The sequence below is a fragment of the Sciurus vulgaris genome (assembly GCF_902686455.1).
Source record: "Sciurus vulgaris genome assembly, chromosome: 5".
In the NCBI taxonomy this organism is placed as follows: domain Eukaryota; kingdom Metazoa; phylum Chordata; class Mammalia; order Rodentia; family Sciuridae; genus Sciurus; species Sciurus vulgaris.
In genome coordinates this window covers 126,980,527-126,995,344 of record NC_136465.1, presented here as the reverse complement: position 1 = coordinate 126,995,344, position 14,818 = coordinate 126,980,527, and the positions used below count along the sequence as shown (strand labels likewise).

Genomic DNA, 14,818 nt, shown 5'->3' with positions numbered 1-14,818 from the left:
CCCTCCAGAACTGAGAAGGAAGTGTCCGTTGGTTAAGCCACCCAGCCTATGCTATTTTGTTTTAGCAGCAAAGCTGAGACACTCAGCATCAGGAGATGTCCAGCTGGGAACATAATGGAAGCTGATCCAACCAGTGCCCGTTCCATCCCCAGTACAGGGAGCACAAAACACACACACGTGTTCTGAATCCAGCCACCAGCAGGGACCCCACCCCCCTACCCCCTGCACACACAGCTGCAACTCTAGATTCTGCTGACTTAAGTCAAATTCCTGTGTTATAATAAATTCTCAGTTCAATGGCCCAAACACTCATGGCATTTCCATCTTGTGGAGAAACCATAACTCACCCAACTATTTCTCTTCTTCTCAGAGGTTAACATTGTTTCCAAATTTCTACTAGTAATGGTTATACATCAATGAACATTTCACACTTGAAACTTTTACTGCTATCATTTCCAGCTCTAAAATATCTAATATTCTTTAGTGAAAACTGGCAATGGACATTTTCTTGCGTTCAAGATACCAAGTCTTAAGCACTACTCCTTTCTCAAAAGATGAAATTAGAGTTCACTTGACAAAATTCAACACTTGTTGATTTAAAAAAACAAAACCTTAACAAAAAAGATAATTTCCTTAACCTGTTGAAAGATAACTAGCAGAAACCCCAGCAAACATCTGAAAGACCCCCTTAAACCACTTCAACACTGGAAACAACTAACAGGAAAAAAAAAAATGTTTAAGAAAATAAAAAGAGGCATCTTCTAGGAAGTAATCTATAAACTCAATATCCTTTGTTTGCTTATTTTTGTTTTGTTTTGTTGTTGTTGTTTTGTGGTATTAGGGATCAAACCAGGGCCTCACACATGCTAGGCAAGCAATCTACCATTGAGCTACATACATCCCTATCCCCAGTGCCTTTATTTTTTTTTTTTTTTTTTTTTTTTTTTTGAGACAGGGTCTTGCCAAGTTGCCCCAGCTGAGCTTGAATTTGTGATCCTCCTGTCTTTGCTTCCCGAGAGTTCAAACTTTAAGGGATTTTTAAATGGACACATTTTTGATCCCTGAAACTCCCTTTCCATGAACATATTAGGAAAACAAGCACAGCTTTGTACCTGAATGCATTTATGAGGTTGCTGTCCCCACGGCCATCTATAATCAGAAAACCCATTGACAACAAAGTATTGATTGTGTGAATTCTGGGCAAGAACACATCACTGAAAATGGTGCTTCAGAAGAAAATTTATTGGAAAAAAAGCATAAACTAGTATGTTCAACATACATTTTTTTTTTTCAGATCACTGTGCACACACACACACACACACACACGCACACACACTCACGAGGATGTGTTGGAAATATCTATGCCAGAATATCAATGATTCCTTGTGCTTTGTGTCTTCTAAATTTTCTAAAACATGTATTACTTTTCTGACTAGGAAAAATAATATACTTTAAATATTACCACAAATGACTGCTGTAGACAGCAAAGAAAGTAGTTCAGAAACTGTAGAGGGAGATTCTGATGAGAGACAGTAGCAGTCGTACTCTTGGTCACAGCTCTCTGTTTATGTAGACTTCTCAAGACCATGAAGCTAAGTTGGATTCTTATTATTCTATTTTATTAAAACAAAGGGAAAAGATAGGTCTAAAGGATGATTTACATGTATACACATATATGTTCACACACAAATACTCACACTCCCTGTTTAGTTACATTCAGGAAACAGCTATTCTGCCAGATTGGGAGCGGGTCATGGACACCCTGCAACCCAAGGATTGACTGGGGGCATGGCGCTTACCTGGTTGGTTCCCTGGTTCTCATGACCAAGTTGGGGCAGAGGAGGAAGTGACAAGAAAAGGAAAGGTCCTAACAGTATTTCATGCTTGCGCTCAGATAGAAAATGCAACAACTGCCACACGATGAGAATTTTTATGCATATATCTTTGTAATCAGTTACAATTCTTCAGAACAAGAGAGACCCAAAAAAAAAAAAAAAAAAAAAAGGAATACAGTATTTCAAACAGTTACAGCCCATAGGTCGACATTACAAACTAGGTTTAGATCATCCGGAGGCTTTTTAAAGAGGACTGAGGTGCAGAATTGACTCCCAGAAAAGGTGCTGAGAGGGTAGACTTATCTAGAAATATAGAAACTGCTACTTGTTAAGTACTTCTGGGTTTGCATACAGTCCGATACGTGGGGAAGATAGCAAGTCCATAGTGGTCTTGGTACATGCTGTGTGGTAGAGGCTACTGCACATTTCTTTGTTTTCTAAAGTAGGCAAGGCTCATAAGTTGGTGGAGTCACATCGTGACATGGTAACATGCATGCACGTGTTATTGGTACAAAGTGCTTTAACAGGAAACTGCTGGATTTTAAAAATTCTGACAAAGGTCATTTTTACCTCAAAGGACTATTACCCTTTCAGTTGCTCATTCATTCAACCAATAGTAATCACAAACCACGTGCCATCTCATCCGTCCCCTCCACAGGAAGGCCAGCCCCAGGAAGTGGGTGAGAAGAGATAATGACAGAGCCCAGCATGTGCAGCAGCCAGTACTAAGACAGCTGGTAGACAGCTCCACTTTACAACCCATCTTCCCAAATCCTCCACCATCAGGGAGCCAGTGAGGGGACTCTCGAGAGGAAAGAACAATTCTCTGTTCAAGCCAAACATTCCTCAAGGGGAATGTGACCATTCTGAGGATGGGGCACGGGAGTATAAGGTGAAATCATTCTTATCTGCAAAATTTAGCAGATAGGAGAAAATCGTGCCATTTACTTAACTTTGGAAAATGCAGTGGTTCTCAATTCCTGGGGGTGGTAGGCAAAGTCAGCCTGACTCTCCACCCACTCCCTTCCCAGGAAACAGGCTGTGGGTGTAGCTGCTTGCTAAGAATCTGCATGCAGATGGCACAGACTCAAGGCTAAAACTGCAATCACTTATTAGTCATGCTTCCCATCTTCAGTTCCTTTGGGGGTAAAAATACCACAAAGGGGATAAAATGACTTTTCTCATGGTATATGCCATTCTTGTGTTTTCTGTTCAAAAAAGTCCACCTAGCCATACTCTATTTTATTATAAAAATCAGTATCTCCCATTGTAAAAACCCTCTCCACAATTACAGCTTTGGCTTCAGAATTAGCAACCAGTTAGATCAAATTCATATTCATGGCATCAACAATATTCCTGCAAGCATTGCCAAGGTCTTTCAGAGGTGAAGATAAAGATGTCGATCTATTCTTCTAATGATGGTAGGGAGAAGGGGATTGAGGACTGATCCATTTGTTCAGCCAAAGGGCGGGGACATGAAGCATTTTTAAAATGAACTACCTTTTCAGGGTAAGGAGATCAGAGCTGGCTTTATGACACCATCACAGGACTTGTACATCTAGAGAGAGGTCCTTTGAGTCAGGAGAGAGTGTGAATGGCTTCCCAGTCTTGGTTTGTTCAAGCTCTGTAGTCAATGCATCTGTGCACAAAGAGCACTAAGCCCACCGGCTGCACTGGGGGAAACGTGGCTAGGTCACAAGGAATACCAAAGTATTGACCTTGAGTAAATTGAAGTGCTATTTCACCTCTGTGTGGCTCAGAGTTCCCAACTGCATAGTGGAGATAAAAGGTGCTATCTCTGACCCGCTGGGACCAGGGCAGGAGTGGAGTGGGTAAGAGAGAGCTAGAAAGCACTGGAGCCTTCTCCGGAGAAAGGCAGTGTTCAAGTAACAAAGTACTCCAATCAAAAAAAAAAAAAAAAAGCACAAAATTCAAGTAACAGAGTCGCAGGTGCTGTGTTCTGGCTTTTGAGCAGAGGCTGTATGCATCTGCGGTGGAGAGCTGGTAGGTAAATGAGCTGCATGGCTAAGGACACAGGAGAAGCTCCCTGCAGAGCCATCAAGTCCTCTGTACCACTGAGGACCCATGCTCTTATGGAGAGGAGAAAACAAACCTCGGGGAAAGCTGAGTGGAATTAGCAAGCAGTTCAGGGCAATTGTTAAATGCATATTAATTTCCGTTCTGTGCATATGACATTCAATTTGGTTAGCAACCTAAATTTTTTAACAGATTAGTTTTCTTCATTTTGCAGTCGAAACAGAAAGGTAAAGAAAGGCTATCAATTTTTATCCTACACTTTAGCATAAGATTAAAACACAATTTGGAGACAGATACTGAGCAAAACTCCACACACACAAAAAAAATCCCCTCCAGCCCCAATAGAGCAGGAAGAAGAAAATCAGGGAGTTTTGCAAATGAGAAACTTGACTTTCTTTTTACAGTTTCTGTTCTAGCAAGCTGGAGTATGCATGCTTGGGTAACACCCAGAGAATTGGAAGGTTTGGGGGGTTTTGTCACAAGGATCCTGAAAGGCCCTCAGGACAGAACAGTAAGGGCTTAACAGTCTAGATATAGTCTTTTCTAAATAGCTGACATGGAAAAATTGGGAAAACGTCACACTTTAAAACCACAATATTTATTCTGCCACAAAAGTCCACTTCATCAGTTATCGAGTGGAGGGAAAACATCCCTACTCTAGTTCCATCATAAAACTCTCGATTCCCACCTTCATGGAATGTTGTTGCTCATCTCTGAACCTCCCTATTCATCTTCACTGGACAAATGAAACCGGAAGGTGCAGCTGGAACCCTTGCACAGAGGTGATCCAGCACAAAGTCGCTGAGAGACATCATCGCTTTTTAGTGCCACTGTTCCCACCGCTGGATTTGCTGAAGCTCCTGCTCATCTGAGGAAAGTGCATGGTTGGGGTTCTTTCGGTAGGACCATATAATCCCAAATTCCTGGCAGTGGCTGATTTCCTCAGTGGCTTCACACTGGGGAAAGGGCTAAAGATGGGGGTTTTCGAGTGGCTGCCTTGGGGAGGTTTGCTGGTGGCTTTGATTTCTCCAGGGGCATCAGGTGGCTCTGGGACAAGTAGTTGGCAGGGTGGGTGCACCTTGGGCTCAGTCTCAACAGCAGCATCCCTTTGGTTCAGTTCCAAGGCTTCTAACTTCACCTGAACTGCAGACACATCGACATCAGCATCCCCGAACACCGGCTCTGGAGACTGTCCTTCAATCGTCCTGCCAATGCCACCCTCAGAGCTGCTGCCTTCTCTTCCAGCAGTGGCTGCACACCTGGAGGGAAATTCCTCTGCTGCCCCCAGACTGTTGGTCTTGCAGCCCTCGTTCTGCTCCTCTATCAGCCCTATGGTGTCCCCACAGCCCTGGTAACTCTTGCTCCTTGGCATATTCTTCTTGTGAACTCGGATGTGAGTTCGCCATGGAGAGTTGAGCTTTGTTTTTAGATCCTCATAGGGGACAGGAGACATTTTGCCTCCTGCATGACCAGGGATGTGAATGACTGCATTCTTGGCAGCTCTGTTGGTCATTTTCATCTTCTTCCCTAAAAGAAGGTGGTTTATAACTGGAGAATTGTTTACCTGAGATGGGAGAATGCTGGTCACTGGTCCTTTGTCTGAAAGAAATGGTGAAAGGCAGTGTGAAACATACCACAGAGAAATGCAACCATCGTGAAGAACGTCACCTGCTGGTCTTCCCCGCACCCTTTCCCATGTTCTTCCCAGGTTCCTCCAGAGCCATGTGACCAAGGACAGCAGAAACTGAATTCAACCCTAGTGTTGAGTGTGCCCACTTCCCTCCCATCAAAGAGGCAGAAACTGGAGGGTGAGGATACAAAAATAAGTAAGAACAACAGGGACTTGCTGAGCCATTATTACTAATGACAGCCCAGACTCCCTAATGTTTTTTTACAGGCAGCTTTTGCTCTGAGTAGCAACCTCAGAGGTCTTAAATCTAGAAAATCTTTTGGAAAAAAAATCTTTGGAAAAAAAATAATATGACAAACATGATGACCATATGGATAATCAGCTGACAGCTTCTGAGAGGTAGGAAGAAAATGCACAGCATATTATGAAGTGAGAGAAGTGCTAAGAAGGTAGTAAAAATGCAGTGGAATAGCAGCTGCCCGGGTGAAGAAGCACTGGCTGGTTTGGGGATGAAAACCCTGAGGATAAAGAACCACCCCTGTGTCTTCAATGGACTTTGAAAGCCAACTGCAAACTGGAAAGCACCAAAAGCTTTGTTCTCCTGGATAGTAGTAGTACCCTCCTCCTGAAGCTCTGACCAAGCTCTATTTCTGATACATGATTAAACACAGAAGGTCCCGGGAGGTGGTAACAGCCAGAGTAGTATGGAGAAGGTCCCTCCATCTTTGTGTGGACACCCTTCCTCACTGACATCCATGTCATTCGGCTAACTTCTCTCCACCCTTCTCTACTGCTGCCATCTACCTCTGGTCACACTCAATCTTTAATGAAAACTCACAACTGTCTGTTCTTAATCCCATGACAGTTCATTTACTGTCTCTCTGACTAGCCCAACCATTACCTATGCTCATAGTTCCTCGACCTCTCCAGTCCCTTTCTAACACTTATCACCCAGCTCTACCTTACATGAAAAATAATTAACTCTAATATTCCTCTCTTGGACTCTGCTAGCTCTCAGGTCCTCAATCTAACTATATCCAGTACTGAACCATAGAGACCTCTACTTCCAGGATACCTCGGTCTTCTCATGATCTCTCATGTGTCTTTGTCTCACTTGCACCCCACCCTGCTAGACACCACGGGGATCCCTTGACCACTGCTTCACCAGCACCACACAGTCCAGTCCTCCCCCTGCCTGTGTCACACATTCCTGGCAAAACTCCCACCCTTGATCCAAATTCCACATTCTCTTTCCTGAAACAGAACCCTTCAAATTCATGACTTTCTATTTTGCTGGGTCCTCAATGATACCAATCTTTTTCTTTCCCTCTACCATTCTTTTCAATTCAAATCTTTGCTACTTTCCCTAAGCTCCCACTTACTCCCAACTCCCAACTTATTCCAGCAAATGACAAATAACCCCCAATTTCTTCACAAAAGCAGAAACTCTCAGGTCTGAAAGGCCTCAACTTCCTGTCCTCCCTAACATAGGAAGCTAGAACCACAACGGCCATCTTCACCACCTTCCACTAAGCCTCAGAAGCTGAGGTCTTTTGCCTCTAGTTGAGGTTCAATCACTCCTGTGTGGTTAATCATATCATTTATCATCTCTAAAGCCTTGCTACTCAAAGTGTGGGTCCCACCCTGAAGCACCCACATCACCTCGGAGCTTGTTGGAAATGCCTAATATCAGCCCCAATCCAAACCTACTGAAACAGAAGATCCCCAAATGGTCAATATGCACACCAAGTTTTAGAACCAATGCTATAAAATTTGGCATCTGATCAAGAATCCTTCCTTAAGGAGAACCACATAAACCATGATCTAGAGTAAATTTTTCCTGTAAAGGACCAGATTGTAAATACTTTAGTCAAGGTAGTGTGAAAATAACCTCAAAGTGTAAACAAATGAGTATATCTGTATTCTAATAAAATTTTATTAATAAATATAAGTCATGGGCAGGATATGGCCTACAGACCACAGTTTGCTGACTCCCTGACTAGAGTACAAACCACTGAGTCAATTTAATATCCAACATCGATTGTTCACCATCCCTCCCAAAGATCTGTACAGTGCCCTGAAAAAGGACTGCAGGATAAATCAGAACACCTCAGCTCTAGTCCTGGCATGACCACTCACTGTGCTGTAAACTCTGGACAACTGTTAAGTCTTCCTCAGAGATTTAAGAACGAATAAGAAAACATGTGTGCCTGTGTCTTGAAAATTAAAATGGTGTCATTGCTAGTTTCCTTCGTGATTGCTTTCTTAAAGCTTCAGACGTTTCAGGATAAAGGAAGACTCTTCCTCCTGATAACTGGAAGGTGAATTCAGTTTTTGTGCCAGATCAGTCACACACTCACAAGCCCCTTAAAAACACGTCAGATTTATATCTCAGTTAATTCTGGACAGGTGTCATTTTCATTAGGATATTCACTTAGATTAAGAAAACCCACTCCCAAATCAGCACATATTAAACAGCACATATTAAAGCAGATTTGCTCACTGAGATTTGGGGGGATTAAAAAAAAAGAAGCCTGACAATCCTTGGAAAAGAGCATTTCTACCAGCATTATAACTGTTTTTCTAATACACTCCCCAGACACTGCTAACTCGCCAGTGAGGCACAAGCTTTTTAATGGATGTTTTTTTCCATTTCCTCTGATGATAACATCTGCTATATTACTACCTAAGTGACTAGTGTATAGTTTAATTTACTAGCACACCAATGGCTAAATTCTGTTTTCAAATGTATGAAATTCCTAAGATTCTTCAAGTCCAAGGATTATGTGGCTTTGCAGCATTTTAAATCATTTACGAAACCCCTCTCCACAAGCACACAGAGTATAAATTGAATACCATCGACTGCCTGCTCCTCAGGGCCTAAAAAGAACCCATGGTCTTTTTCTTCTTTAGAGCCTGATAAAATAAAATTTTAAATGAGATGCTAAATATGCCAGCTGAGTTCACAGAAACTGACCCAAAGTTAGTAACCCTGAGGCCCATCTGTTCTTCCTTGCATAAGTTGAGGTGGAGCTGAAACTGACTCTAAGAATCCATTACCTGCCCTGATGTAGACCTGGTGGACCTGCTGCTGCTGCTTCTTTTTAATCCGAGAGTACTGCCGCTTCAGGGCGCTGATGTCTGTGGTCATGCGCTCCATCATCATGCTGTTGAACGCAGCATGGTATTCACTTCGACAGGAGTTGATCGCTCCTGGACTCAGCTCCGCGATGTTATTGGATCTCAGACTCTGCTCTTCATTTGGCTCTGCACTCAGGGAAGACACACAAAGGGCTGGTTAATGGAGAGGAACCAGGATTAAATGGGAATTAATTACACTAAAACCCAGTGTAGTGTCTTAAACTCCAGGAAACTAAACCACAAAAATGTCTAGAAGTTGTCCAGGACTTGTTTTCTTATTAGTCAAATGAGCTGTGTGGGTTCATTGATTTTGTTACCACTTTGTTCATTATGTAGACATAAAATCAACCTTTTCCAGATAAAAATCAATGTCGTTTTCTAAAATTCCCTTAGAAAGATTTACCACCAGATACCTAAAATCATTGTGCAGATTTCCATACAACTACAAAAGGATTTATAAGGGATTGACAGCTTCTAGAGTTTAGACATTCATTAAGAGTACATTTTCCTTAAATTAAAAATACACTGTACTGCTAAAAATGAATGTTTTGTTCACTTAGCAAACACTTCCTATCTACTATGCATGTCATGTCTGATGTGGTTTCTGGTCCTGTGACATCTACAACTTGCAGAGTTGCCCCTTAAATAAAACTGAGATTACATCCAAATTGGTTTCTAGACATGCAATCAATATTAAAAATAAGTGCTCAAGTTTCTTACTGTGTTTCTGTAGTCTGGGCCTTTGGTTCAGGTAATTACTGTGGTGAGAAAACATTCCCAGACTGTGTAGGACCAAGAGAGAGAGAGAGAACTAGGCTTTTCTAACACAATATGTCAAACTGACCTGGGAACCACCTAAAATAAGACAGTGATTTCAACTCTCCTAACAACTGCTGAGAGTGCCTTTCAGATAAAAGCTGAACATCTCACTTCTCTTCCCAAAAGAGAAGAAAATTAGAAGAAGAACTGCTAATTTCAACAAAGTTGATAATAAAGACTAATGATTAAAATTTAGGAGAAAGTGGTAGTGTCACCCTGGAGCACATAATTGCACAAAGAGAAAAACAGAAAAAATAAAATGGAACAAAGGTCCAGACTATAGAAATAGTCAAAAATGTCAGCACTTATTTTTAAGGTGATTCCATGTCTCAAAGCAAAAAGCTGAAATTCAGTTAACGGGAAAGGGGAGGGAGGGCATTAGAGAAATCAAGAGGAATTTTGTTGGGTTCAAAAAGATGAGAGACAGCACACACCACGGACAAATACACCAAGCAGTGTGAATATAGCCACTAGGCAGGTTCAAACGCAAAATGAGCTGAGGCTTAGGGAAAACACACAAAACTGTCATCAAACAGCAACAGTAGCCACCACCGCCACTCTCCAAACAAGAACCAACAAACAGAAGGAGAGCCCCATGACTTCAAGACATCAGCACAGTGGTGCACACCTGTAATCCCAGTGGCTTGGGAGGCAGAGGCGGGAGGACCATGAGTTCAATGACAGCCCCAGCACCTTTGCCAGGCCCTAAACAACTCAGGGAAACCCTGTATCTAAATAAAATACAGAGATGTGCTGGGGATGTGGCTCAGTGGTTAAGTCCCCCTGGGTTCAATCCCAGTACCAAAAAAAAAAAAAAAGGCAGTACAAAGTTAGCAGATGGCACAGAGAATGCAGAGGTGCCTCTGTCTGCTTTTAGCATGTTTCTATCCTCTGTGAACAGGGAGAGTGGTCTTCCAACCAGAAGAGGTAGAATAAATACCCTAAGGTAGAGCTGCCATCAAATGGGAAAGGACTTAGTGGGAAAACAACAAACTATTTCCAAAGAGCTCTTTCCACTGCTAATGCCCAGACCACAAGAAGTCTGTTCTGTGCAGGAAGTGAAAAACAAGACACAGCATTTGATCCAAAACATCACATTTTAAGAGGGACATTACCAAACTGTAGGACAGTAGAGGTGAATCAAGAGAATATTAAAAGGTCTGCAGTCATATTAAATGAGAAATGCTTGAAGAAAATCTGAACTTGGGTCTTATGGAAAGCTTTCGAGAATGTGATAGCCGTCCTCAAAGACTTGGAGAGATGTCAAGGTAGAGGAGGGAGCAAAGTTGTTCTGTTTTGTTCCAGAGGGAAGAACTATTAGAACTGGTAGATGAAGGTTGACTCTTTGCAACTTTAGAAATCCTGGTTTAAGGAGAAGAATCCAGCAAAGTATCTTGTGAAATAAAGAGTTTCTCATCACTTGAGGCTATCATAATGTTTTGGGTTTAAAGATTTAGTCCATTAGGGAGAGAAGCCAGTCTATGATAGATTTCAATTAAACTCAGATGGATGTATTGGGCACCTACTATATGCCAGGCTGTATTCTAAAGACCTCAGGATACAAAGTTGAATCAGATTAAGGGAAGCAAGAGTCACCGCAAATGAAATATGTATTCTGTATGCAAAACACAATACAGAGAGGTCCCATCAAAAGATAAAGTGATTTGGGGGGTTTTGGGTCATTTGCTTATTTGTTTTTCTGGTACTGGAGATTGAACTCAGGACCTACCTTGCACATGTTAAGTAAGCACTCTATCACTGAGCTACATCCCCAGCCCTGATAAGAGTGTTTTTAATAAATATTTTTAAAGGCACTAACCAGGTTTAGGGAGTTACTGAGGCACATACAGGACAGAATGATAATTCCCCTTGTGATGATCTAAATCAACAGCCACCTCTTTACCTTTCATCTGTTTTTGGTACTTCTGCAATTCAGGTGCCAGAAGCCCACTGAAAGGTCCAAGACACCCCACTGCATTAGCAATGGCATCTTCATCGTCTGGGTCGTTCTCCTCATCACTGTCTCTCACCTTACCATGTCGTCTTGGAAAACATAAAAGAAGAAGAGGGAACAGTCAAAGAAATTAGTGGTATTTTTAAAAGGAATACAGTCCTATGGTTTAAATGCCATATTTACATGATTATATGAATTATAAACAGACTTCCTCCCATCCCTGCCAACTTCTGCACTTCATTCACAGGGGTGATCTTTGTTACTAGTTTCTTGTGTAGTCTTCAGTTTACCTATGTATAAATAAGCAAAGATAACTACACAGTTTTATATTTCTCCTCTTTTGGCAAAAATATTAGCACATTATATATATTCTTCTGCATCTTGCTCTTAATCATAGAAGAAATTTTTCCATATTGACATAAAAACATATGGTACATACACAGCTTATGTTACGGAATCAGGCTGCTAATGGTGCCCATTTGAGTTGTTTCCAAAATTATACTATTATAAACTATTCTGCAATAAATAATATTCACACACTGTGTTTTATATGTATAAAAATAAACCTGTGGAATAATCCATTAAGATGGAAACACTAAGTCAAAGGACATATGCATTAGTGATTTGGGCAAACACTGACAAATCGTCACAAATTCTGTAGTAATTAACCTCTTACAAGCAAAGTGTAAGTCTTATCAGCAGAGGATATTATCAAGTTTGTAAATTTTTGTCCATTATTTTTTAGGTTTTTTTTTTCCATTTTCCTATCAGTATCTTATAGCTATACATGAGGATGAGATTTGTTGTTACATATTCATACAAGCATACCATATAACAATATAATGGTCACTATCATTCCCCAGTATTTCCCCTTCCCCTCCCTGGTCCTTTCCCTTTATTCTGCTGCACTCCCTTACATTTTCATGGAACACATCCCCCAACCTTTCTTTTTCTTTTTCCTCTCTGGCTTCCATATATGAGAAAACATGCAACCCTTGACCCTCTGAATTTGGCTTATTTTGCTTAACATAATGTTTTCAAGTTTCTTCCATTCTTCTGCAAATGACGTAATTTCAGTTTTCTTTATGGCTGAATAAAACTTCGTTGTGTATAAAAATCCCATTTTCTTTATCCATTCATCTGTTCATGGACACTTAGGCTGTTTCTATAGTTTGGTTATTGTGAATTATGCTGCTATAAACACAGTATACATGTATCACAATAGTTTGATGACTTTAATTCTTTAGGATAAATACTGAGGGTCATATGACGGTTCCATTTCTAGTCTTTTGAGGAACTTTCAAACCAACTTCCATAGTGGTTGTGCTAATCTACAATCCCAACAGCGTAAAAGTGTTCCACCTCCTTTCCAGGATATATTATTGTTTGTATTCTTGATGGCTGCCATTCTGACTAGAATGAAATGAAATCTCAGTGTAGTTCTGATTTGCATTTCCCCAATTGCCAATGATATTGAACTATTTTTTTCATGCATTTGTTGGCCATTTGTATTTCTATTTTTGAGAAGTCTTTGTTTAATTCATTTGCTCATTTATTAGTTTTTTAGTCTGTTTTGAGTTCTTTATATATCCTAGATATTAATCCTTTGCCAGAAGATTAGCTAAAAGATTTTCCCCATTCTGTAGGTTCTCTCTTCACATTCTTAACTGTTTCCTTTGCTGTGCAGAAGCTCTTTAATTTGATGCCATCCACTTATTAACTTTTGGCATTATTTCCTGAGCTTAGGCGTCCCTTGAGAAAGTGTTTGCCAGTGCTATATGTTGGACTGTTGACCCTCCATTTTCTTCTAGGAGTTGCACAGTTTCTGACCTAATTCTGGTCTAATTCCTAAGCCTTTGGTCCATTTTGAGTTGGTTTTTATGCAGGGTGAGAGATTAGGGTTTAGTCTCATCCTACTTACAGATAACCAATTTTCACAGCACCATTTATTAAAATAGCTATCTTTTCTCCAATGTATGTTTTTAGATCCTTTATCCAGGATCAGGTGACTGTATCTGTGTATGTCTGTCCCTGTGTCTTCTATTCTGTACCCCTGGTCTATGTATCTGCTTTTATGTCAGTAGCATGCAATACTTGTCACCATAGCTCTATGGTATAATTTGAAGTCAGGTATCATGATGCCTACAGCATTGCTTTTTTTGGCTTAGAATTGCTTTGGCTATTCTGAGTCTTTTATTCTTCCAAATGAATTTTAGAACTGTTATTTCTAGTTCTGTGAAGAATGTCATTGGTATTTTCATGGGTATTTCATTGAATATGTATGTTGCTTTTGGTAGATGATCATTTTAATAATATTAATTCTGCCTATACATGAACATGGGAAGTCTTTCCATCTTCTCGTATCTTCTTCAATTTCTTTCTTCAACGTTCTATAGTTTTCATGATAGAGATCTTTCACCTTCTGATTTAGATTTATGCCTAGAGGGGTTTTGGTTTTGCTTTTGTTTTTGTTTGAAGCTATTGTGAATGGGATTGTTTTCCTGATTTGAGTTGTTGTCAATCTGACTGATAAAAAACAATCTCAATTTCTAGTTTTACACTGCATTTCTTTTAAACCTATTGATGCCTTTTGCCTATTCCTGTCATTTCATTACTTTTCAATTGGGTGGCCATTTTTTTAAATTAATTTCTAAAATGTTTTAGTTAAAATTTTAGTTAAAACTATTTTTTCACAAATATTTTTGAGTTTGCTTATGAAGGTTTGGTTTTATTCTGTTTTGGTTTTGATCATGCAGAAAATTATTTAAAGTTTTAAATTTTTTTCCTTGTTTGAGTGAATTACTAAGACTTTCTCAATTCCAAAGAACTAGAGGAATTCTTCCATATTTTCTTCTGCTAATTATTTCATTTTTTTTCGATTTAACACTTTCATCCATATGGAATTCATCCTGATATATGATACACAATGTGATTCTACTTTATCTTCCAGATTTACCATTTACTAAATAGCATATCTTTTAACCATTGTGTTTTACTTTTGTTCTTTTTAGATATACATGACGGTAGAGTGTATTTTGACATAGTATATGTACACAGAGAATAATTTATTCTAATTAGGATCCCATTCTTGTGGTTGTACATGATGTTGAATTTCCCTGAGTTATGCTCAATTCATTCTGTTGTCTTTCCTATTATTATCCCCCCTCCCTTCCCTTCATTTCCCTTTATCTAATCCAAGGAACTGCTATTCTTACCTCCCCTACTTGTTGTATGTTATCATCTGCATATCAGAAAGAACATTTGGCCTTTGGTTTTTGGGGATTGGCTTATTTCACTTAGCATAATAATCTCCAGATTCATTCATTTACTGGCAAAAGTCAGAAAGTCATTGTTTTTATGGTTGAGTAATATTCCATTGTGTACACATACCACATTTTCTTT

The 14,818-nt window shown here is 40.1% G+C and overlaps 1 protein-coding gene across 4 annotated transcripts in view; it reads right to left on the bottom strand.

Annotated features, from left to right (window-relative positions):
• Nucleotides 1–1,223: 1,223 nt before the first annotated feature.
• The window catches only part of TBC1D30 (TBC1 domain family member 30), an 85,395-nt gene continuing 71,800 nt past the window's right edge, over nucleotides 1,224–14,818 (bottom strand). The window contains exons 11-14 of one of the 4 annotated variants that reach the window (XM_079139674.1): nucleotides 11,366–11,505; nucleotides 8,563–8,769; nucleotides 8,359–8,418; nucleotides 1,224–5,471 (exon numbers count right to left, since the gene is read on the bottom strand). In XM_079139674.1, the coding sequence (XP_078995800.1) occupies nucleotides 4,684–5,471; nucleotides 8,359–8,418; nucleotides 8,563–8,769; nucleotides 11,366–11,505 (1,195 nt within the window). In that variant the 3' untranslated portion in view covers nucleotides 1,224–4,683. The remainder of the gene's footprint in view (nucleotides 5,472–8,358; nucleotides 8,419–8,562; nucleotides 8,770–11,365; nucleotides 11,506–14,818) is intronic. The other 3 variants (XM_079139676.1, XM_079139675.1, XM_079139677.1) reach the window with 3 other exon arrangements.